Source organism: Siphateles boraxobius, unplaced genomic scaffold (genome assembly GCF_051911475.1).
Source record: "Siphateles boraxobius isolate OS27281-9 unplaced genomic scaffold, OSU_SipBor_1 25, whole genome shotgun sequence".
Lineage (NCBI taxonomy): Eukaryota > Metazoa > Chordata > Actinopteri > Cypriniformes > Leuciscidae > Siphateles > Siphateles boraxobius.
In genome coordinates, this window is record NW_027508866.1 from 27,146,511 (window position 1) to 27,172,037 (window position 25,527).

Below are 25,527 nucleotides of genomic sequence, written 5' to 3' on the forward strand. Positions count from 1 at the left end.
TACAAAAAGAGGTAATTATACATAGAATAGATACTCGTAAGGTGCAAATATATATATATATATATATATATATATATTATGTAAATGCAGTAGGTTATGTTGTGCTGTGTTGACAGTTAGAATGTTTATGGTTATTGATCATGAGGGATCAAGAGTTTAGAAATCTAATTGCTTGTGGGAAGAAGCTGTCATGGAGTCGGCTGGTGTGTGTCCTGATGCTGCGGTACCGCCGGCCTGAGGGTAGCAGTGAGAGCAGCCCATGGCTCGGGTGGCTAGAGTCTCTGATGATCCTCCGAGCTTTCTTCACACACCGCTTGGCATAAATATCCTGGAGGGAGGGAAGCTCACCTCCGATGATACGGCTGGCAGTGCTCACCACCCTTCGCAAGGCTTTGCGGTTACGGCTGGTAGTATTGCCATACCAGGCAGTGATGCAGCCAGTCAGGATGCTCTCGACGGTGCTGGTGTAGAACTGTGTGAGGATGTGGCGGTTCATTCCAAACTTCCTCAGCCGTCTCAGGAAGAAGAGGCGCTGATGAGCCTTCTTCACGACGGCCTCAGTGTGGACGGACCATGTGAGCTCCTCTGTGATGTGGACACCGAGGAACTTGAAGCTGCTGACTCTCTCCACCGGTGCTCCATTGATGGTGATGGGGCTGTGTTCTCTGTCGTTCTTCCTGAAGTCGACCACTAGCTCCTTGGTTTTGCTGATGTTGAGGGAGAGGTTGTTCCTCTGACACCAGTGCGTCAGAGTGAGCACCTCCTCTCTGTAGGCCGTTTCATCGTTGTCGGTGATCAGACCTACGACCGTAGTATCATCAGCAAACTTGATGATGGAATTAGAGCTGTGAGTTGCCACGCAGTCATATGTGTACAAGGAGTACAAGAGTGGGCTGAGAACACAGCCCTGTGGGGCTCCAGTGTTGAGGGTCAGTGATGAGGAGATGTTGCTGCCTATTCTAACCACCTGGCGTCTGTTTGACAGGAAGTCCAGGATCCAGCTGCACAGCAAGCTGTTTAAGCCCAGAGCCCGGAGTTTCACATCAAGCAAGGAGGGCACTATGGTATTGAATGCTGAGCTGTAGTCTACAAATAGCATTCTCACATATGTGTTCCTCTTTTCCATGTGGGAGAGAGCAGTGTGTATTGTAGATGCAATAGCATCATCAGTGGAGCGGTTATTGCGGTATGCAAACTGCAGTGGGTCCAGTGAGGAAGGTAGAACAGAGCAGATGTAATCTCTGACTAGTCTCTCAAAGCATTTACTGATGATGGGGGTCAGAGCAACAGGGCGCCAGTCATTTAAGCAGGTGATGTTGGTTTGCTTCGGTACAGGTACGATGGTGGACGTTTTGAAGCATGTGGGGACTACAGACAAGGAGAGGGACCAATTGAAAATGTCCGTAAAAACACCAGCTAGTTGGTTCGCGCACTTTCTGATGACGCGGCCCGGAATACCGTCTGGACCCGCGGCTTTACGGATGTTCACTCGACGGAAAGATCGGGTTACATCCGCTACAGAGACGGAGAGTGTACTAACCTCTGTAGCTTCAGCCGCGAGAACTCTCTCCGCGAGGGGGATGTTAGTTCCCTCAAATCGAGCATAAAAAGTGTTCAGCTCATCTGGGAGAGAGGCAGTGTTGTTCACTGTGGAGTTTATGTTTCCTTTATAGTCCGTAATGCTATTAATTCCCTTCCACATGCTTCTAGAGTCGGTGGTGTTGAACTGTCCTTCAATCTTGTCCCTGAATTGGCGTTTTGCTGCTCTGATAGTTTTTCGGAGGGCATAACTTGCTTGTTTTTGCTCCTCCGCACTCCCGGAGTTAAAAGCGGAGGTCCGCGCGTTGAGTGCTGCACGAACATCGCCATTAATCCATGGTTTCTGGTTCGGGTAAATCCGTATTGTTTTGATCGGAACAACGTCTTCTACGCACTTCCTGATGAAACAGGTTACGCTATCAGCATAAGCCTCGATGTCGTCATCAGAGGCCGACCGGAACATCTCCCAGTATGCGTGATCAAAACAGTCCTGAAGCATAGAGTCTGATTGGTCCGACCAGCACTGGATCGTTTTGAGGGCGGGTGTTTCCTGTTTCAGTTTCTGCCTGTAAGCGGGCAGAAGGAGAACGGAAGAGTGATCCGATTTGCCAAAAGGTGGGCGGGGGAGGGATTTGTAGCCATCCCGGAAAGGGGAGTAGCAATGATCCAAAACCCGGTCCCCTCGTGTGTTAAAGTTTATGTGTTGGTGGTATTTAGGTGCTATTTTCTTGAAGTTGGCTTTGTTAAAGTCCCCGGACACAATGAACGCGGCCTCAGGGTGCGCGGTTTCCTGCTCGCTTATTTCCCCATACAGTTCCTTTAGTGCCCGGTCTGTGTCGGCTTGTGGGGGAATGTACACAGCCGTGATAATGACCGCTGTGAATTCCCTCGGTAGCCAGAATGGTCGACACAGAAGCATGAGAAATTCCAGATCAGGAGAGCAGAAAGACTTCCTCAAGTCAAGTCATCCTCATTTATATAGCGCTTTTAACAATGTAGATTGTTTCAAAGCAGCTTTACAGAGATAAACATATAATTTAAGGTAACAGATATCTTACCAGATGAATGAGTCTGTCTGTACTGGGTCTGTTTTGAATCTTGCTTAGTCATTTGACAGAATGTGAATTTGTTTTTAGTCTGTTGGTGTGGAATTTTTGTTGTAGATGTGAATGAGTGTGAACTAAACAGCGGCATCTGTATGTTTGGGGAGTGTGAGAACACCGAGGGTTCATACATCTGTCATTGTGAGATGGGTTACGCTGTGAAGAGGGGAACCTCTGGCTGCACTGGTGAGACCTGATCCAGTAAAACACCTCAGACATGTAACGCATGTGACGTGTAATTAATCACATATAAATACTTCCAAACTGAACTTACACTATTACTGTACATCAATACTCCACAATACAGAGCGTTTTAATAGTTGTTAATTATCTGTGTATTGGCATGTAATCTCTGATACAGATGTTAATGAGTGCGAGACGAACACTCATAACTGTGATGCACACGCCCCCTGTATCAACACCGCTGGTCATTACCTTTGCTCCTGCTGGGACGGGGATGGAGTCAGATGTGCTGGTGCGTGTTATTCCTCATTTACCCTGTTACTGGGCTAGAAAGGTGTGTAAACTGAATGTGGCCATGTAACTTATCCATGTTTTTTATTATAATGATAGCAAAACGCTTAAAACCCTCTTACCTGTGGTAATTAGTAACCTTTATTTATGTAGCGCTTTTTACAATACAGATAGTTTCAAAGCAACTTTAAAGTGATAACAGGAAAATAGTGCAAAAAAGTTTGTTTTCAGAAGAAAACAGTGTCACAGTCCAGCTTAAGTAAGTTCAGTGATGTTTCATTTTTGTTGTAAAAAATGTATTAATTTAGTTCATTTATATATATATACGCTCTGGAGAAAACCGTGATGTCATCGTCCAGCTCAGTTCAGTTCTCATTTAAATGGTGTCAATGCAGGCAATCAATATTAATGTTGAATATTAAATTAAATATCCCCAACTAAGCAAGCCAAAAGCCAATGGCGACAAAGGCAAAAAAGGCAACAGTGGCAAGGAACCAAAACTCCATCAGTGACAGTGACAGAATGGAGAAAAAAACCTTGGGAGAGCCCAGGCTTAGTCAGGGGGCTAGTTCTTCTTTGGCCAATGAACGAACATTGTATGATTATGATTCAGGCAGCATTACAGGTCAGAAGTCCGATTGGATTGGAACAATCAGAATATTATCCAGTTCCATCTGGTTGAAGATCGGAATCATGCCGGTATGGAGACGGGTTTGTTGAGGATCAGTGTTGAAGTCTGTCGTGTCGATGAGGCCTTACAGGGGAGAGTCTAGTTGACACAATCTCTGATGACACTTCAGGGATGCGTTGTGGTCGTGTCTAGGTGCAGGACCTCCATCTGATCTGCGTATGGCCCGGATCCGGCTGAGTACATCATGTGTTGTGGTCGTGTCTAGGCGTAGGTCCATCATCTGATCACAGATCCACCATCCCGGACACATGTCTAGGGTACGTGTCTATGCTATCTGATCTGGATACAGCCCGGATCCACCTGACTACATCATGCATTGTGGTCGTGTCTACCTAAACTGAAACAGATACAGTTCATGAACCCTTTGTACTAAAAGCACAAGTAGATCTCATTTGAAAGCTGACACCTGGTAGTTTATTGTAAATGTAGAATTAATTATTGTCATAATGAAAAAAATAGCTATAAATAGATTTTAAAAAATTAAAGTTATTAGAATTTTTTTTAATGAAACATCTTCATGAAAATAAAATTGAAGTTGGCATTGTATCAATCTAGAAATGCACTGCAGCTAAATTCACATGTCTGACCATGTTATACTTAAAATCTGAAGATGATATGTCTAAAACTCTGTATTTAGGTAAATGTTTTTCAAGATCATGTCATATGACTTTACTTATTATCTTAGCACACCATCAATAAACAAAAATTTATGAGATTAAAACCATGTTTGTGCTCCAAACTTACTTTATAAATCAAGTCGAGTGTTCTAAATAACCTTCTGTGATCTGATTTGGCTTCAGATAAAAAAAAAATCAGACAGAAAATATATTTTATGTATAATGCAACGATGATAAAGTCTATCGATTAGCATAACATTATACATATAATCTATTATTATGAAAATGCCTGACATGGCTCGAAGAACACAGGTAAGTCAAATAACATAGCAAAAATGTTTATTGTCTTCAAAACGACATAATCTGCAGGGCTCGACATTAAGCCTTTTCATGTGCTTGTCCTTTGGACAAGTAAATCTGGCATTCACTTGTCCAAGTAAAAAAATTGCTTGTCCGGATTTTTTTTGTTTTTTTTTTTTGTTAATTTATTCTGAAGCAATTTCTCATCAGTGTTCAATCAGCTTTGATATTTAAATCGGCATATTGTAATATCTGCACCTTTAAAGGGCATCTCCTCCCCCAATCGTATTAAATGTATGCTTCATCTTTCATTTTAAATTCCTAAATTTGATCAATACATTCAATTATTTAGAATAATAAGACATCATAGGGCTGTTACCCTAGGTAGGGCTGATCAAATTAAATAATTTACACTGAAAAATTACAACTGCATAAAATAATGTTATGAAATTGATTTAAATATACAAATAAGAAACGTTGGAAAGAATGATACTACTTTTAAACATAACACTAAACCGCCAGTAGGTGGTGGCAGGCGACCGTCTTAATGAGTGAGTCATTGATTATTTCAATCAAACGATCCGTTCAAACGGCATGTTACAGCGATCTGTTAGCTCTGTTTGTGGTCGGGGATTTGGGATTTCCTGCATTGCCGAACGCTCTTCTTCATGTGCTTCAAATATGAACTATAATGTTCAGTAGAGCGCTGGTATGAATTGAAAACACTGCACATCAGTATACAGCGCTCATAATGATTACATCGACGCATTGGCGCTTTATACAGGGAACTTGGACAGGGCCAGGGCACACAGGCCACTGTGGCCGTACGATGATTTTTTTTTTAACGGGGCATGAAGGCCAAAGTGTAGGGCAACGGCGGCCATGGCCGCGTGGCCGCGGTATAATTCCCACGCTTGTCTAGGCGCAGGTGTACCATCTGATCTTGATACGGCCCGGACACGGCTAACTACATCATGCAGTGTGGTCGTGTCTAGGTGCAGGTCCTCCATCTGATCTGGATACGACCCGGATACAGCTGACTACATCATGCGGATACGGCCCGGATCCGCCTGACTACATCATGCATTGTGGTCGTGTCTAGGCGCAGGTCCTCCATCTGATCTCGATATAACCTGGATCCGGCTGACTATATCATGCATTGTGGTCGTGTCTAGGCGTAGGTCTACCATCTGATCTGGATATGCCCTGGATCCGGCTGACTACATCATACGTTGTAGTCGTGTCTAGGCGCAGGTCCACCATCTGGTCTGGATACGACCCGTATCCGGCTGACTACATCATACGTTGTGGTCGTGTCTTGGCGCAGGTCCTCCATCTGATCTCGATATGGCCTGGATCCGGCTGATTACATCATGCATTGTGGTCGTGTCTAGGCGCAGGTCTACCATCTGATCTGGATATGGCCTGGATCCGGCTGAATACATCATGCGATGTGATCGTGTCTAGGCGCAAGTCCACCGTCTGATCTGGATGCGGTCCGGATCCGGCTGATTACAGTAAACCTCAGAATAAACAGAAAGACTATTATTAGCGTAGATGCCATTCTTCTTATGATGTAACGAGTAACCACTGTAAAGCACTGTTTCAAAGAGTTTTATGATCATTTATGACCTACATTTTCTCTATTTATTCTCTATTGACCTTTTTATGGTTGTGCACAATTATGATAAGCTGGAAACGTATCATGGAAAAAATCAATGTTATTTAAAGTACCCAATCATCATGACTAAAACTAAAGATACCTGAATGAGAAATTATTAAAATTGAGTAAAAGTTAAAGAAGCCAATTAATACAAAGGTAATAAAGCAGTAAAATGAAGGGGTCTGAAGAAGTACAAAAAACATATAGGGGACACGGTGATGGTAAAATGAGAGGAGAGGAAGAATTATATTTCAGTGCGTTTGCATTCATTCACGAAAGGTCTGCATTCCCCAAGCAATGTGAAAGTGTTGCAAGGGACACAAGGGAAAATGCAAAAGCTTTGAAATATAATCTTTCCAATAGCATCTAACAACTATTGACAGTTTGTGCAGATACTGCTACCAGAGAATGTCTAATATGGGGAGAAGTTTCACTGGCGGTAAACTTCCGGGTTCTGAACTGGTTGCAGTTCCACTCTGGCTCCATATGAGGGCGCTCACAGGAGGAGTGCAGAATGAATGGAGGTCTATGGAGCTATAACCCTAAAAATCCACTTTTCTCAGGATATAATTTTTTGTCTAGTAATTTGAATGTTGTTTTCGAAAGGAGATACAAAGTAATTACAGACTACTTGGTGTTAGATTTTTTAGAGTCACTTATTTGCTTTAAAAAGTCTTTTAAAATGGCAATGACGTCATACACATCGTACGACCAGAGAACTGCTTTACAGCAATCCTTCAGTCCCTTTGGTGCTTTCGCGATCTGCACTTTCTTTTCTCTCGAGGCATCGACAACACCGCTGACACTGGTAAATACACGTGCTAGAAGAGTTTTTGTTTTGTTGTTTTAAAAGACGACGCCGAAAATACTTCGGATGCCACGATGCCATCAAAGCGGTATCTCTTGACGTAATCACTCCTTCACTGACCAATCAAAGTCCATTAGCAGAATGCTAGCGTGTTATGGGCAACCACAACTCAACCTGTAAGAAATCGAAAGGACATAAGTACTTGTTCATTCAACTTTGGACCTATAACCCATGTTGAACTTGCAAAATCTACATTCAAATCTGAGATTTCTCAACGGCAATCGGGTGAAAGAGAAAAATTTAGCCGTCTAGCCCCATAGACTCCCATTCATTTTGCACTCGGAGGGTCGCCCCCCAGTGGAACTCTGGTGGAACTACAACCAAAATTCGGTACAATAGGGCTTAATAGGGAGTGGCCAGGCTTTCCTTAGACAGCTTTGTTGCTACTTTCACTTTAGTGCAAATTCCTCCAAAATGAACATTCTGTCATCATTTACTCACCCTTTTGTCGTTCCAAACCTTTTTGACTTCTTTCTTTCTAAAATATATTTTAAAGATTGTTGGTAATCAAACAGTAATGGTGACATTTCTCAAAATATATTCTTTTATTTTCCACAGAAGAAAGAAATGCTTTGGAACGACATGAGGTTGTTTAAATGATTACAGAATTATCATTTTGGGTGAACTATCCCTTTTAATGTTAATTAATAAAACAGTCATTTATTATTTGTTCATGTTACTTTACATTTATAACCAATTTAATGTTAATTTTTTTTTTCATAAATACATGTTTTCTAAATGGGTTCTACTGCTAATTTACATGAACTGACAATGAATAACACATTTTTAAAATCAAAAGTTGTATCTGTTGACATTAGTTAATGCTGTGACGATGCAGAGCAGGAAGCAGGATCCAAGTGCAGCAGTGTTTTTATTAAATAAACTTGAACTTTGACAAAGCCTCAGACTAAGACTCACAAGTACGATGTCAGGCACTGTAATTTGCTCTGGCCCCCTTCCTGTTCGAAGGAGTGGTTAGATAGTAGATTGTGTTCACTCAATGGCTGGCTGAGTGGTGTCCGCAAAATAATATAGAATTCATAGACAATTGGAAAAGTTTTTGGGGCAAACCTGACCTGTTGAAAAGAGATGGTATTCATCCCTCCTGGGATGGTGCTGCTCTTCTCTCTAGTAATTTGGCTCATAGTCTTAGAGATAAAACATGACAATCTGGGGCTCAGGTCAGGAAGCAGACAAACTGGCTAAACCGACCGTCTGCTAACGGCCTCGCGTCACCAAGGTCAGATAAAGGTCTTTCACCTAAGCTCCTTTCACACAGAGATTCCGGAAAATACTCGGATAAAGTGACCCGGGATTTGACCCGGGTTCGTTTGATTTTGGTTCATTCACACTGACAGTGATTTTCCGGAATCAGAGAGTGAGTTCACACACCACCCGTAAAAATCCCGTAAAGACACGTGACATCCATGTGACATGTAATGTCTCAGCAGATTCTATAGTTTGCTTATGAGCTGCGATTTCCACGATGAAACCACGCTTGTGCCTTTTTGTCTCTTATTCGATCATAAACTAGCGCATTACGTACCGTTTCACTAGCCTGCTTTCACTTCACTTCAGCGTCATCATTACGACACGGCATTGATTATGGCTTTTGTTCACACAGCGCGCGTTCTGGGACTGATCCCGGCAATGTTACTAGGTCCCCAACCCGGCATCGATCCCGGCATCAATACCGGGTCGTGTTTGCGTTCACACAGAAGGCGTTCTGGCAATCTCCTGGCAATTTCCCGGGATCAACGCGCTGTGTGAAAGGGGCTCTAGATATCATCATATAGAGTCTGTGTCTGTTCTCCGAATTTGGAAATCCAAAAAACGTCCAAACCCATCTAAGGTTAAAAATGTAATTGATGTTCAACAAATAAAAAATAGATATAATACAGATCAGCAAACGATAGAGTTTTTTTTGGGTTGCTGAATATTCTATCCCTTACTTCAAAAGCGCTCATAGTTAATTATATCATTTCAGATTATAACCTAGATGTGCTGTGTTTGACAGAAACCTGGCTAAAACCAAACGATTACATTACTTTAAATGAGTCCATCCCCCAAGATGACTTTTATATACATGAGTCTCGTCCGAAAGGCAAAGGGGGAGGTGTTGCTGTAATTTATAGTAATATTTTCAAAACCACTAAGAAATATAGTTTTAAATATACTTCTTTTGAAGTGTTGGTGCTATGTAAAAATATATAATGTAAACGATAAATCACGTTTGAAAATTCTGCTGGCTACTGTATACAGGCCACCAGGGCACCATAAAGATTTTATCAAAGAATTTGCTGACTTTCTATCAGAATTAGTATTGACTGCAGATAAAGTACTAATTGTTGGTGATTTTAATATACATGTAGATAATGAAAAAGATGCATTGGGATTGGCATTTAAAGACATTGTAAACTCAATTGGAGTTAGACAACATGTGTCAGGACCTACTCATTGTCGTAATCATACTCTAGATCTAATATTATCATATGGAATCAATGTTGATGCCTTTGAAATTCTGCAGCAGAGCAACGACATCTCAGATCATTATCTAGTCTCATGTAAATTACATTTAGCCAAGGCTGCAAAGCCGACTCTGTGTTACAAGTATGTTAGACCTATCACTTCTGCCACAAAAGATTGCTTTATCAATAATCTTCCTAATCAGTTTCATCATATCAGCATCCCGGATATCTTAGAAGAACTTGATATTGCAACAGAAACCTTTAACTCTCTCTTTTCCAGCACTTTAGACACAGTTGCTCTGTTGCGCTTAAAGAAGATTAAAGAAAATAGTCCAACACCGTGGTACAACGAGCACACCCGGGCCCTTAAGAGAGCAGCCAGAAAAATGGAGCGAAACTGGAAGAAAACAAAACTCCTAACACTGTCTAACACTTGATGGCTGCTCTGTTAAGTCTTCGTCGTCAGTTAGGAACCTGGGTGTGCTCTTTGATACCAATCTTTCATTTGAAAGTCACGTGTCTAGTATCTGTAAAAATGCAATTTTCCATCTTAAAAATATATCTAAATTACATCATATGCTCTCATTGTCAAATGCGGAACAACTAGTTAATATGTCACAACGTCATGACCTCAAGGCTAGATTACTGTAATGATCTACTGGGTGGTTGCCCTGCACGCTTAATAAACAAACTACAGCTAGTTCAAAACGCAGCAGCTTGAGTTCTTACCAGAACCAGGAAGTATGACCATATTAGCCCGGTTCTGTCAACACTGCATTGGCTGCCTATTAAACATCGTATACATTTTAAAATATTGCTGATTACTTACAAAGCACTTAATGGTTTAGCTCTGCAGTACTTGAACGAGCTCTTAACGCATTATAGTCCTTCACATTTATCGGATCTTAAAGTTCCAGCCAGTTGATAATACCTAGAATATCAAAATCAACTGCTGGTGGTAGATCCTTTTCCTGTTTAGCACCAAAACTTTGGAACCGTCTTCCTAACATTGTCCGGGAAGCAGACACAGTCAGTCAGTTCAAAGCTAGAATAAAAACACACCTCTTTGACCTAGCATTCACATAATACATTATCGACTTCTATAATTCAATATTAGGCTGAATAGATTAGGTAAGCCGGAACTGGGAACACTTCCCTTAAATCCTGATGTATTCGTTACATCATAAGAAGAATGGCATCTACGCTAATTTTAGTGTCTTTGTTTATCCCAAGGTTTTCCCGCAGCCTGCCGGATCCAGGCGGTTTCCAGATCTGACAAAGGACCTTCGCCTGGACCCGATGACAATACAGTGCTGAAGTGCCAACTAGCCTCTCCTTATGGAGGATCCCTATACCACTCTACAGATAAAGCGTTGTGGAATTTTCGGCTCGCGTACCTACCCGAAGTGATAAAATAAAATTTGTATCAAAATTTATAGGCAAGACAAGTAGTTTGTTTAGGCATGGTTTGTAGGGAATTACAAACCTGCGCACATATATTCAAACGTACATAACTATAGAATCAATTCTTAATGCGCATGTGAACACCATCAGCGTCTATCACAGGTTCGCGTTTAAAGTCTGTTTAGAGAGAAAGTGTTGTGAATCAACGGAATCAGAGAGATCCGTGTGCAGTTTATGTCTTTATTGGAAGAATGGTCAAAACAGGCGAAGGTCAAGGTCAGCAGGCTCAGCAGTATAGACAAGGCTAAATCGTAGTCAGAATACCAGGCAGAAGATCAGTGCAGGCTGAGAACAGGCAGAATCCGAAATCCAGGCAGAGGTGATACAGGCAGACAGCGAACAGGGAGAAAACCGGGGCTATCGAGATATCCGAACAGGCAATAGCAGGTAGTAACACTCAGAAATGTTCACTGTAGTAAAACAAGACTTCGCACTGGAAGCTTGTGGGAAGCGTGGTTAAATAGGGTGGTAAATGGGCTTCAGCTGGCCAAGGTAATCAGAGTCAGGAACGGGGTTAGTTGGGAAATGTAGTGACTTGAGCATCAATATTCGGGCGAGGGCGCCCTGTGATCGCCAGGTAGAGAGGTTATGGAATCCGAGATTTTGACAGAGCCCCCTCCCTGCGAGCGACTCTGGGCGCGAGGAGCCTGACGGCGTCGGGGTCTGCCCCATGGTCGTGGGGCCGGTTTGGTGGGGTGAGCTCGGTGAAAGTCAGAGATCAGATTGGGATCTAGGATGTCCGCGGCGTTCACCCATGATCGTTCCTCAGGTCCATATCCCTCCCAATGGACCAGGTATTGTAAGGAGCTGCCCCGACGTCTGGAGTCCAAGAGCTCCTGGACTCGGCAGGCCTCCTCGCCTTCCACTAGGATGGGCTGGGGGCTCTGGTCTTGGGACATCTCCTCCTCCCTTGCATTGGGCCCAACAGCGGGTTTGAGTAGGGAAACATTAAAGGTGGGAGCAAGACGGTAATGTTTAGGCAGGTCAAGGCGGAAGGAGACAGGGGTGATTTGTTGTGTGATTTTGAATGGGGCCACGTACCGGGGACTGAACTTCTTGCAAGGGAGTCGTAGGCGCAGGTCTCGAGTTGACGCCCACACCCACTGAACCGGGTGATACTCCGGGCCCGACCGACGTAGGCGGTTGGCCTGCTCCTCCTGACGACAAACAGCTTGTTTGGGGTGAGTATGGGCTTGATTCCAGGTCTCCTTGCTGCGTCTTACCCAATCGTTTACGGCTGGGACATTGGTGGGCTCTCCTTTTCATGGAAAGAGGGGCGGTTGAAAACCCAGGATGCATTGGAAGGGCGTTAACCCAGTGGAGTGTTTCTGGATGGAATTCTGGGCATATTCGGCCCAGATTAGATACCGACTCCAGTCTTGTTGATGTTGGTGGCAATAGGAGCGCAGGAATCTGATGACTTCCAGGTTCATGCGTTCGGCCTGCCCTTTGGACTGGGGATGATACCCGGATGTGAGGCCTACATTGACCTGGAGAGTCTTGAAGAAAGCTGACCACACCTGCGACGTGAATTGGGGCTCCGATCAGAGACAATATCTTCAGGTAGAACCGGAAAACCTGGTTAACGAGGGGTTCTGCGGTCTGCAGAGCTGTGGGGAGCTTAGCGAGGGGAATTGAGCGACAGGCCTTGGAGAACCGATCGACTACAGTGAGAATGGTGGTGTTGCCTTCGGAAACTGGTAGATCGGTGATGAAGTCAACGGCGATGTGTGACCAAGGGCCTTGCGGAATGGGAAGAGGTTGTAGTAAACCGGCAGGCAGCTGACATGATGACTACTGGGTGTTACAAATCTGGCAGTGTTGGACGTAGGCTGTGGTATCAGAGGCCAAGGAGGGCCACCAATAGTGGTTCTGGAGCAGTTGGATGGTGGCCGTAATTCCTGGGTGCCCCCAGCTAGGTAGAGCATGAACGAGTTCTAGGACCTGGTTCAGAAGAGCTTCGGGGACATAGACTCGGTTGGGCGGACAATCAGACAGGGTTTCTGAGCGGGAGTTCATCTGTTCAATTTCGGTGTCGATGCCCCACTGGATTTGAGCGGCAATGAGGTTTGGAGGCAGAATGGTCCTGGGTTCTTGCGGTGTGGTTTCAGGATCGCCCTGGTGTGACAGGGCATCTGCCTTGGTATTTTTGGAACCGGGACGATAGGTGACTGTGAAGTGGAACCGGGTGAAGACTAGTGACCAGCGAGCTTGTCTGGGGTTTAGCCTTTTAGCGGTACGCAGGTATTCCAGGTTTTTGTGGTCGGTGAATACAGTGAAGGGATGGGCGGCACCTTCGAGCCAGTGGCGCCATTTCTCGAAGACGGCCTTCATGGCCAGAAGTTATCGGTTTCCCACATCATAATTCCTCTCGGTGGCGTTCAACTTACGAGAGTAATACGCGCAGGGGTACAACTTGGGTGGTTAACCGTGACGTTGCGAGAGAACGACCCCCAGAGCGGTGTTCGAGGCGTCTACTTCGACTACGAATGGCAGTTCGGGATCAGGGTGATGCAGGATGAGTGCAGTGGTGAATCATAGCTTGAGCTGATTAAAGGCTTGGGGGGCTGACTCGTTCCATGGGAGACGATGTGTCCCTTTTCTTACCAGAGAGGTGAGTGGGCTCGCCACGGTACTGAAGTTCTTGATGAAGCGTCGATAGAAATTGGCAAACCCGAGGAAACGCTGCAGCTCCTTCAGGGTAGTGGGTCGTGACCATTTGCTCACTGCTCTGACCTTGCCCTCATCCATGGCGACCCCGTCTGGGCTGATGACATATCCCAGGAAAGTTGTGGAGGTCTGATGAAACTCACACTTCTCCAGCTTTGCATACAAGTGATGGTGAATGAACCTCTGAAGGACGGCCCGAATGTGCTGAACATGGTCGACGAGGGTGTCTGAATAAACCAGGATGTCATCAATTTACACTTTGACTATACGGTGGAGCATGTCGCTGAACACGTCGTTAATGAATGACTGAAAGATGGACGGACTGTTCGCCAGGCCAAACGGGCCAGGGCACGATAGTTGATGCAGGATCGGAGACCTCCGTCTTTCTTCTGAACAAACAAAAAGCCTGCAGATGCTGGAGACTTGGAGGGCCGAATGAAGCCCTTAGCAAGCTCTTCCTCGATGTATTTCTTCATGGCTTCGGACTCAGGCTGGGAGAGAGGAAAGATACGGCCCTTGGGAGGTGTTGATCCGGGTATCAGGTCGATAGCGCAATCGCTAGCGCGAGGAGGTGGGAGCTTTGAGGCCTTCGCTTTGCTAAAAGCCTCCTTCAAATCATGGAAGATCATTCAGGTCATCCCTCTCCACGGGCACGGAAATTACTCGGAGGGAGAAGGAAGCCACCGGAGAGACACATTTAGAGTGGCAAGACGCGCCCCAACGAGCAATCTGATTTGTTCTCCGGAGGATCGGGGGGTTGTGTTTTCGGAGCCAAGGTAGGCCTAGGATGATGGGAGTGCGTGGAGCATAGAAGACATAGAACTGAATGGTCTCGGAATGGAGCGCCCCAGTTTGCAGTTGGAGCTCTTGGGTTAGATGGGTAACGTGCCCGGAGCCTAGTGGCCTAGTGCATGGGCTCTGATTTGTCAGCGCGAGCGGGGACCATTGCCCGGGTGACATGAACAGTGCGAGGAGCGGGAATGGAGCGATGGCTTGCACGGCGAAATCTCATGAGGTTGATGATCTGGATCGTGAGGTTAATGAATTGATCGAGGTCCCTCCACTCGTCACGGCAGGCCAGCTCTGACGGCAGGCCATGGTTCAGGCCCCCCTGGAAGAGTAACTTGAGAGTGTCGTCATTCCAAGTAGTTTGTGCGGCGAGAGTGCGATGCGCGAGAGCATACTCAGCGACGGTAGATTTTCCCTGTGAGAGCTCTAGCAAGCAATCGCCCGCGCTCTTACCCTCCCTGGAATGTTCGAAAACTTCCCGAAAGCATTGGAGGAACACAGCAAAAGATGGAAACGCTGACCGTCTACTCTCCACACGGCCGTTATCCATTCAAGCGCCTTCCCCGTCAGCAGTGAACAAGCGAAGGCGATCTTCCCTGCGTCAGTGGAATACAGCGCGGGTTGTTGCTCGATGTATAGGGAGCATTGAAAGACAAATCCCTTACATTTGTCAGGATCCCCGTCTAATTTTTCTGGTAGCGCGAGATGCAGAGTTGCAGTGGGCTGGACCGGTGCGGGATTGACAACAGCAGTGCGGCTTGCGTGGGCGCTGGCTCCGTTGTGGAGGCTTTTAGACCGCGAACAGCTTTGACCAGCTCGTCCATTAGCGAGGTAAGATGGTTCAACTGATGGCGGTGGGCAGTGATCTGTTCCGCTTGGGCTGAATAGGTGGCTGTCAGGGTAGACATTGCTGCTGGATCTGGTTGCGGGGAAGTCTTCTGTTGTGAATCAACGGAATCAGAGAGATCCATGTGCAGTTTATGTCTTTACTGGAAGAATGGTCAAAACAGGCAAAAGTCAACGTCAGCAGGCTCAGCAGTATAGACAAGGCTAAATCGTAGTCAGAATACCAGGCAGAAGATCAGGGCAGGCTGAGAAAAGGCAGAATCCGAAATCCAGGCAGAGGTGATACAGGCAGGCAGCGAACAGGGAGAAAACCGGGGCTGAAAGGGTCGAGATATCTGAACAGGCAATAGCAGGTAGTAACGCTCAGAAATGTTCACTGTAGTAAAACAAGACTTCGCACTGGAAATCTAGATGCATCCTAGCGGCAGCAAAAATTATTTTGCAGCCAGTGTGGTCTAGGAACTCTCCTTTGGCATTCAAGCTGGAAAAAACAAACTGTGGTCAGGCCAATCACATCGTGTATAGAGTTGGTGGGCGGGCTTAACATAATGATGACAGAGTTGTGACGGTTCCGCGTGATTTCCATAAGTGATTTCCCTGCTACTTGAAAACAAAGATGCTGCTGGCAAACAGCGGTCTTTTGAATCGGCTTTGGCCGTGACTCTGGATGACTTTGAGTTAAGAGAACGACACTTAAGTCATTCTTAAAAAAGGAAGATGTGTTCGGAGTTTTGATGACCGGATACGGCAAAAGTTTAATATATCAACTAGCTCCGCTGGTGGAAAAATGCATGGGACTCACTCTGCCACAGTTGTTCGTTGCTCTGGTTGGTTGTAGCGCTGTCCTATTGCGTGCAGAGGGAATTCAAAAGACAACCGTTTATCCCGCCCCTCGGATTGAGGTCTGGCAATTGTGAGTTCCCAGACCTGACATCTTGATGTAGGTCTGGCTTGCCAGGCTAGAAGCTTGTGGGAAGCGTGGTTAAATAGGCTGGCAAATGGGCTTCAGCTGGCCATGTTCCTAATCATGAGTCAGGAACGGGGTTAGTTGGGAAATGTAGTGACTTGACCATCAATATTCTGGCGAGGGCGCCCTGTGATGGCCAGAGAGAGAGGTTATGGAATCTGAGATTGTGACAGAACGGTGTCGTTTTAGCGGCCCCTAATTTAGTAACAAATGACCATTTCGACGGAAGTGAATCAATCAAAAGTAACTTTAGCTGGAAAAAACATTATTCAAGAACCACTTTAAAACCAAACCAATCTCTGTTACCTTAAATTATATGTTTATCTCTGTAAAAAGCTGCTTTGAAACAATCTACTTTGTTAAAAGCGCTATATAAATGAGGATGACTTGATTTGACTCCGGAACAGAACAATCAACATGCAACATAACAACATCGAGAACTCACAAAGACTGAACTAGACACAGGGATTTAAATACACAGGAAAACAAGCTAAACAAGATAACAAGGGGGCATGGCTAACTTAAAACACCTGGTGAGACTAGTTAGACATGACGAGGAACTACCAAACATGGAAAAAGACAGGGGAACACAGAAAGGAAACATGACAGAACCCACACCGTGACATAGCCATGACGTGAACAGTCTCTGGCTCGGCAGATGTGACGTGAACAGGCTTTTGTGTGGCAAGCACGACGTGTACAGTCTCTGGTTCGGTGGCCATGACGTGATGCGTAGGCTCGGCAGGACTGACATGAAGCGCAGGTTCGGCGGGACTGATGTAAAGAGCAGGCTCAGCAGGGTTGACGTGGAGCGCAGGCTCGGCAGGGCTGACGTGGAGTGCAGGCTCGGCCAGCAGAAGAGCAATGACAATATATTTTTCTAAACTCCAGCTAGGATGATGAATTGGCATAAGGGAGTTGACCGGCTTGGTTAGCCCTCCCCAGAAAAATATCATTAAGCACACCTCATCAAAACATTACAAGTGTGCCAGTTCAATAAAGTCCATGATGTACTCCCCAATGGGCCTGTCTCCCTGACTGAGGATGCATGATCTGTGCTGCTGGATCCATGTTTGGTGAGTTCTTCTGTGACGATACAGAGCCGAGCAGGAAGCAGGAAGCAGGATCCAAGTGCAGCAGTGTTTCAATTAAATAAACCTGCAACTAAACAAATACAGACACAAACTCGGTAACCAGACTTGGGAACAGGACAGCCAAATGCACTGTAAAGTAACTTGAACAAACAACAAACGACTGTCATTTGTCTCTTTCTCCTAGAAATAGAGGTTTATATTCAAGTATAATCTAAATGAATTATCTACACAATGCTTATATGTAAAAAGAGCCAATTAAATCAGTTGTTCTCAGTGTTCATCACACGGTTATCCAATGTATTACATCATGCATTTAAAAATAATGCAATAATAATGGATTTAGTAATATTTATGTATTTAAATAATTAAATATTACATTAAATGTTTCATGTGTTTGTATGTATTTAATGTGTAGATGTGGATGAGTGTGTGAACAGGACTGAGGTCTGCAGCGCTGATGCCGAGTGTGTGAACATGGCTGGCTCGTTCCGCTGTAAATGTTCAAAGGCTTTACTTGCGCGGCTTTACCTGCTCAGGTCCATCATTCATCTTTCTGTCTGTCTGTTCAATCTGTACATCCACACCAACATACTTCCATCATACAAACCATCACTGACTGGGGTCTTGATGTCCTGCAGATATGGACGAGTGTGCTGAAGATGTGGATCTGTGTGAAAACGACCAGAGCCTCAATGTTCCTGGCGGCTATCGCTGTGAATGTGAGATGGGCTTCACACACCCTCCCAACAGGAGAACCTGTCGAGGTGCTCTTATCTACACACACACAGGCTACAATAATTTAATATTTTATATATAATTTTAAAAAGCTGAATTGTAATTGTCTAAGTCAATTACTGCTATTTGCCATCATTTTGTGGACAGACAAGAGATCACATAAAAATCAATTACTGATATCTTTTGGCTCATTTACAGATATAGACGAGTGCTCCTTCCACAACATCTGTGTGTTTGGCTCATGTCAGAATATTCCAGGAATGTTTCGCTGTGTTTGTGATGAGAGGTATGAGCTGGACAGGACAGTTGGAAACTGCACAGGTAAACCTGCTGTTACCCTACACACACACCCACATCAACAGCTGTTCTTCACCTCACACACACTGACCGCTTCTGTGTTGCTGTGATGTCAGACGTGGATGAGTGTCTTGATCCCATCCGCTGTGTTAATGGTCACTGTGAGAACACAGCCGGCTCGTACCAGTGCAACTGTCCCATTGACTTCGAGCTCAACCCCACAAGAATCGGCTGTGTTGGTAAGACTGATTATTCAATGTAACCCTCACTACGTTACAGCTTATATATATATTCAAACTAAATCCTGTCATCAGCATCTCCTCCCTTCCTCTTTCATCCTCATTCTTTTCATCAAAAATGTGTTTTAAGTGGACAGATCAATACAGTACAAAGAACATCAAAAAATGCTGGATGTTGGTAAATAACAATGTCTTTTCTGTTAACCAAATGCCTTTTAATCTTAAGCTATTGCTTCAATGCAAATGAACAAGCGCGCCGCCGTTAATTGTTGCGTAAAGACGTATGAATGCGTGAATGACGGGTGGTTGGGCAGATATTGTGTTTTGTGGTAGGTGGTATGCCATACGGAACCGTTGCCACTGAAACTGCATATTAACGCACCAGTGGGGCTCGACAGCCTTAGTCAAACGGGTTGGCGCGTATGGTTGGGTTGCGGAGAGATTGTGAGATTGTGGTTAGGTCTCAGCAGCAAGAGGGAAGTAGAGGTCAGTAAGCTGGGCTGAGTTGAGTGGGGGACGGAGGGGGGTGACTCTGGGACGCCAGAGTCACTGTCGAGCCCTCTTGAGGTGTCGTGGGCTAGTCGACGAAACACTGACGACGGAAGGTGCCCACTTTCTGAAAATTTCTGAAAAATTAAAGAGGAAAATACCCCTAGAGTCTGCGAGAGCAGGGGCGGAAGATGACTCAATGGTGGACAACATGGTTAACGACTTTGGAATGGAAATGGATATGAGTATAGAGAGTACTTCACAAAAGACTAGTTCAGGTTCTGCAGTTAGCAAAGCCATTGAACTCCAAGCTTGTGTCTGTGGCTGGAGCAAGGCGACAACGGTCAGGGGTTTGAAGATTCATCAAGGGAAAATGAAATGCTTGAGGGAGAAGGGACAAGGGCCTCGCATTGATCAGTACTTCTTACGAAGTCAGTCAAGTCAGTCGAATGAAATCCAGCGACAGGAAGCAAACCACAGTTCGCAGGATATCAGCACCCCTGTCATAGAGGAGAGGAGGGTTTGCACAGTTAGTGATGAACACATTGATTCTTGTGAACCCGGTCAGACTAACCAGCATAAGAGAGAAAAGAACCTCAACGGGCATAGGCCTGGAGTTAGATGGCCAAGAGCTTGTGAGAAAACTGCATGGGACACGGTAAACACAGATCTATGCTTTGCATTAGAAAGATTAACTGGTACAGTTGAAAAGAAGCTGGATAAATTTGGGGACATCATTTACGCATATGGAAGTGAGAGGTTTGGTGTGGAAAAAAGGAAGGAAAAAGTACAAACTACTCCTGGATTGTCTAGACGGCAGCAGAAAATTGAAGGGTTAGTTAGAGAAAGGAGACAGCTGAGGAAGCAATGGAAAAGAGCGGAACAAAGTCAGAAGGAGGGACTCAGTCTCTTACAAAGGGCCATAAAAGATAAGCTTGCAACATTACGCAGAGCTGAGCGCCTACGGAAACGCTACAAAAAGAAGGAGCGTGCGAGGGCTAATTTCTATAAAGATCCATTCAAATTCGCAAAGAAGTTATTCACCAGTGAGAAGAATGGCACTTTAAAAGCATCTAGGGTTGAGCTAGAGAGATATTTGGAGGAAACACATACAGATGCAAAAAGGCATAAGCCTATGTCTATTCCGTCAGACATCCCACCTGTCAATCCACCAGAATACCAAATGGAGGTCTGTGCACCTAAGTGGAAAGAGATAGAGCAGGTTGTGAGAAAGGCAAGGGCTTCATCATCTCCAGGGCCTAATGGAGTTCCGTACAGAGTGTACAAGAGTGCTTCAGGAGTTCTACGAATTCTGTGGAAATTGATAAAAGTGGCTTGGGAAAAGCAGGTTGTACCTAGAGCATGGCGCAGAGCAGGGGGAGTCTTTATACCCAAAGAAAAAGATGCTACAAGCATCAGTCAGTTTCGCCCTATTTCACTATTAAACGTCGAAGGAAAGATTTTCTTCAGCATTATTGCTCAGAGATTGTCAACCTACCTATTAAAGAATGGCTTCATTGACACTTCAGTTCAAAAAGCGGGCATTCCAGGATTCTCAGGATGCTTAGAACACATCAGTGTTATCTGGCAACGAATTCAATCAGCTAAAAAGGAGAGGAAGGAGCTCCACGTGACATTCCTGGATTTGGCTAATGCATATGGTTCAGTGCCACATGAGCTTCTTTGGGCATCATTTGATTTTTTCAGGGTACCGATGTCGATAACAAATTTAGTGAAAGCCTATTTTGGAGATTTGCAATTTAGTTTCTCAACTCCAGAATTCAGCACTACATGGCAATGCTTAGAGGTTGGAATAATGGGAGGATGCACCATTTCTCCACTGGCTTTTACCATGGCAATGGAAGTAATCATTAGGGCATCAAAATGGGTAGTAGGAGGAGAGCGCTTGGCTTCTGGGATGCGACTACCACCAATCAGAGCATACATGGATGACATGACAACCATAACTACAACGGTAGCCTGCACTAATCGGTTATTGGGGAAGTTAACAGATAATATTGAATGGGCACGAATGCAATTTAAGCCCTCTAAATCAAGGAGCATCTCCATAATTAAAGGCAAGGTAGTAGATAAAACATTCTTCATTAATGGTGAGGCAATACCAACAGTTTCTCAGAAGCCAGTGAAGAGTCTAGGGAGATGGTACGATGGGGATCTAAAGGACACAGTTCGAGTGGGAGAAGTTAGACGACAAGCAGTGGAAGGGTTGAAGAGCATAAACAGTTGTGCTCTACCAGGCAAACTGAAACTCTGGTGCTTTCAGTTTGGTCTACTGCCAAGGTTGCTGTGGCCACTGACTGTGTATGAGGTTTCTTTGACAACAGTGGATAAGCTGGAAGCGTTAATAAGTTCATACATCAGGAAATGGTTGGGAGTTCCACGCTGCCTCAGCAGAGTGGGACTTTATAGTAAAGGAGTATTGCAGCTGCCAGTCTCTGCTTTAACCGAGGAGTTTAAGTGTGCCAAGGTCAGACTGGAAATGACTTTAGCAGAGTCACGTGACAAATGTGTAAGGGAGACAGCCCCTGTGGTAAAAACTGGTAGAAAGTGGTCAGCAAAGAAATCTGTAGTAGAGGCAAAGGCTGACCTTCAAATTGGGGATATCGTGGGACAGGTACAGCATGGAAGAGGGGGTTTTGGGCTCAGTTTAGCTCCTCCTAAATGGCACAAGGCAGGCCCAGCCCAAAGGAGGAAGCTGGTAGTCAACGAGGTGCGAAAGCAGGAGGAGAGGATGAGATGTATAAAGGCCATTTCCCAGGCCAAGCAGGGAGAGTGGATGAGATGGGAGAGTGTGGAACAACGCAAAATGGGCTGGCAAGACCTTTGGTCAATGGAAGAGAGTAGGATCAGTTTCCTTATTAGGTCAACATATGATGTTCTCCCATCACCGCAGAACCTAAACCTCTGGGTAGGAGAGGATCCATCTTGTCCTTTGTGTTCATCACCTGCCACATTAAGGCACATTTTGACAGGATGTAAGGTGGCTCTTAGCCAGGGTCGGTTTACTTGGCGCCATGACCAAGTATTGCGATGTTTGGCTTTAGCATTGGAAGGCAAGCGTAGTATGACCAATAAATTGCTGCCTGTTCTAGCAAAACATTACACGCAGAAGACCATATTCCTCCGCCCAGGCGAGCAACCACCAAGAAAAGGTGCTAACACCAATTCTCGCCCAGGACAACTGGAAGCTGCTATGGACTGGAAGATGCTGGTTGATCTTGATCAACGGCTTATTTTTCCACCTGAGATTGCCACCACTAACCTACGGCCAGATATTGTTTTGTGGTCTGGATCAGCACGCATTTTTCAACTGATAGAGTTAACAGTGCCATGGGAGGATGCGGTAGATGAGGCATATGAGAGGAAGAAACTGCGGTATGCTCATCTGGCCACTGAAGCAGAACAGCGAGGATGGAGAGTCCAGGTTTATCCAGTGGAAGTGGGTTGTCGTGGTTTTGTGGCACACTCTACAACCCGGTTCCTCAGAGACGTCGGATTCAGTGGCCAAGAGTTGCGTCGTACAGTAAAGAACTTATCTGAAGCAGCAGAAAGGAGCAGCAACTGGCTGTGGTTGAGACGGAAAGATTCTAGCTGGCTGTGTACAGGCCGCCATGCTACGGTTTCGTAGAATTCTTGAAAACTTGAAAGGTCTGTTGGTTTATTTGTATAGGTTGTATAGTATTTACAGTCATTACGTTCCTGTGTATATTGCGTGAATGACGGGTGGTTGGGCAGATATTGTGTTTTGCGGTAGGTGGTATGCCATACGGAACCGTTGCCACTGAAACTGCATATTAACGCACCAGTGGGGCTCGACAGCCTTAGTCAAACGGGTTGGCGCGTATGGTTGGGTTGCGGAGAGATTGTGAGATTGTGGTTAGGTCTCAGCAGCAACTGTTGGTTTATTTGTATAGGTTGTATAGTATTTACAGTCATTACGTTCCTGTATATATTGCGTGAATGACGGGTGGTTGGGCAGATATTGTGTTTTGTGGTAGGTGGTATGCCATACGGAACCGTTGCCACTGAAACTGCATATTAACGCACCAGTGGGGCTCGACAGCCTTAGTCAAACGGGTTGGCGCGTATGGTTGGGTTGCGGTGAGATTGTGGTTAGGTCTCAGCAGCAACTGTTGGTTTATTTGTATAGGTTGTATAGTATTTACAGTCATTACGTTCCTGTATATATTGCGTGAATGACGGGTGGTTGGGCAGATATTGTGTTTTGTGGTAGGTGGTATGCCATACGGAACCGTTGCCACTGAAACTGCATATTAACGCACCAGTGGGGCTCGACAGCCTTAGTCAAACGGGTTGGCGCGTATGGTTGGGTTGCGGAGAGATTGTGAGATTGTGGTTAGGTCTCAGCAGCAAGAGGGAAGTAGAGGTCAGTAAGCTGGGCTGAGTTGAGTGGGGGACGGAGGGGGGTGACTCTGGGACGCCAGAGTCACTGTCGAGCCCTCTTGAGGTGTCGTGGGCTAGTCGACGAAACACTGAGGACGGAAGGTGCCCACTTGAAGACCCTAGAGATGTTCCCTACTCCGCTCAATCCAGAGGGTTGTTATGGGGGACCGCACTGTGGTTGCAGCCGTTGTGTGTGCTGACGCGCAATACACTGTATTAACACCAGACAGAAGATTCACGTCACTAGATGGAAAGAAGCGTAAATGGATGGAGAAGCATAGGTTACTGTAAAGCTACGTCTTAGTTGGTGATTATCTTGGCGAAAGCCGAGTACAAATCAGCATGAAGTTTTAACATCTACTCTCGTGTAATGGAAATCATGTGTTCAAGTAAGCCAGATATATGCAGATTCTGCGCAATACGCTGTCACGGTAGACGTATTATCTGGTTTCTTCTAGTCTTGTGTTTATGTTGTTGTATGAGCGCACGTGTGTGAGAGGCGTGTATGTATATCATTACCTGATCCGCTCCAGCTGTTCATCATTACTTCACCAGCTGCTAGCGATCTCACCACTCTATTTATACTCACCGCTGTTCTATCATCTTTGTCAGATCGTTGCTTGATGTCTCCTCGTTGGTCTTCTGGTTCCGTGTTCCTGTCTCATGTTCCTGTTCCTCGTGGTCATTGTTGTGGATTTACTTCGTCTCACCGTCTGCACTTCACGTCTCCAGATACAGGATTGGACACACATGGCTTAATAGTTTTAATTGTAATCAATAGATTTTATGGTAACACTTTACAATAAGGTTCATTAGTTAATATATTAACTAACAAGAACTAACAATGTGCAATACATTTGTTACAGTATTTATTAAACTGTGTTAAAAAAATACAACTGCTCATTGTTTGTTAATATTAGTTCACGGTGCTTTAACAAATGTTAAAAAATACAACCTTTGATTTTAATAATGTATTAGTAAATGTTAAAATAGGCGACAGTGGCAAGGAACCAAAACTCCATCAGGTGACAGAATAGAGAAAAAAACCTTGGGAGAAGCAAGGCTCAGTCAGGGGGCCAGTCCTCCTTTGGCCAACAAACGAACAGTGTATGATTGATTTAGGCGGGATAATAGGTCAGGAGTCAGATTGGATCAGAACTTTCACAATATTTATCCAGTTCATCTGGTTAGGGGTCGGAGTCATCACGCCGGTATGGAGATGAGTTTGTTGAGGTGTCTATGAGGCCTTCACAGTGTTGATGAGGCTGGCATTTCAGGGATGCGTTGTCGTCGATATCCAGATCGCCTTCATCAGATCTGGATATGGCCTGGATCCGGCGGACTGCGGTAAACCTCGGGATAAACCGAGAGACTAATATTAGCGTAGACGCCATCCTTCTTATGATGTACAAAGTACATCGGGATTTATGGGAAGTGTTCCCGGTTCCGGCTGATCTAAACTATGCAGCCTAACATTGAATTATAGCAATCTATAATGTGTTATGTGTATGCTAAGCCAAAGAGATGTGTTTTTAGTCTAGATTTGAACTGACAGACTGTGTCTGCTTCCCGGACAATGTAAGGAAGATTGTTCCAAAGTTTTGGTGCTAAATAGGAAAAGGATCTACCGCCAGCAGTTGATTTTGATATTCTAAGTATTATCAACTGGCCAGAATTTTGAGATCACAATAGACGTGAAGGACTATAATGGGTTAAGAGCTCGCTCAAGTACTCCGGAGCTAAACCATTTAGTGCTTTGTAAGTAATCAGCAATATTTTAAAATTTATA

At 44.9% G+C, this 25,527-nt stretch overlaps 1 protein-coding gene across 1 annotated transcript in view; it reads left to right on the forward strand.

Annotated features, from left to right (window-relative positions):
- The window catches only part of fbn2 (fibrillin 2), a 119,222-nt gene that overhangs the window by 29,556 nt on the left and 64,139 nt on the right, over positions 1-25,527 (forward strand). Inside the window, 7 exon segments of the mRNA XM_077243913.1 lie at positions 2,703-2,828; positions 3,004-3,117; positions 17,969-18,071; positions 18,073-18,089; positions 18,192-18,317; positions 18,487-18,609; positions 18,702-18,824. Coding sequence (XP_077100028.1) covers positions 2,703-2,828; positions 3,004-3,117; positions 17,969-18,071; positions 18,073-18,089; positions 18,192-18,317; positions 18,487-18,609; positions 18,702-18,824 — 732 coding nt within the window.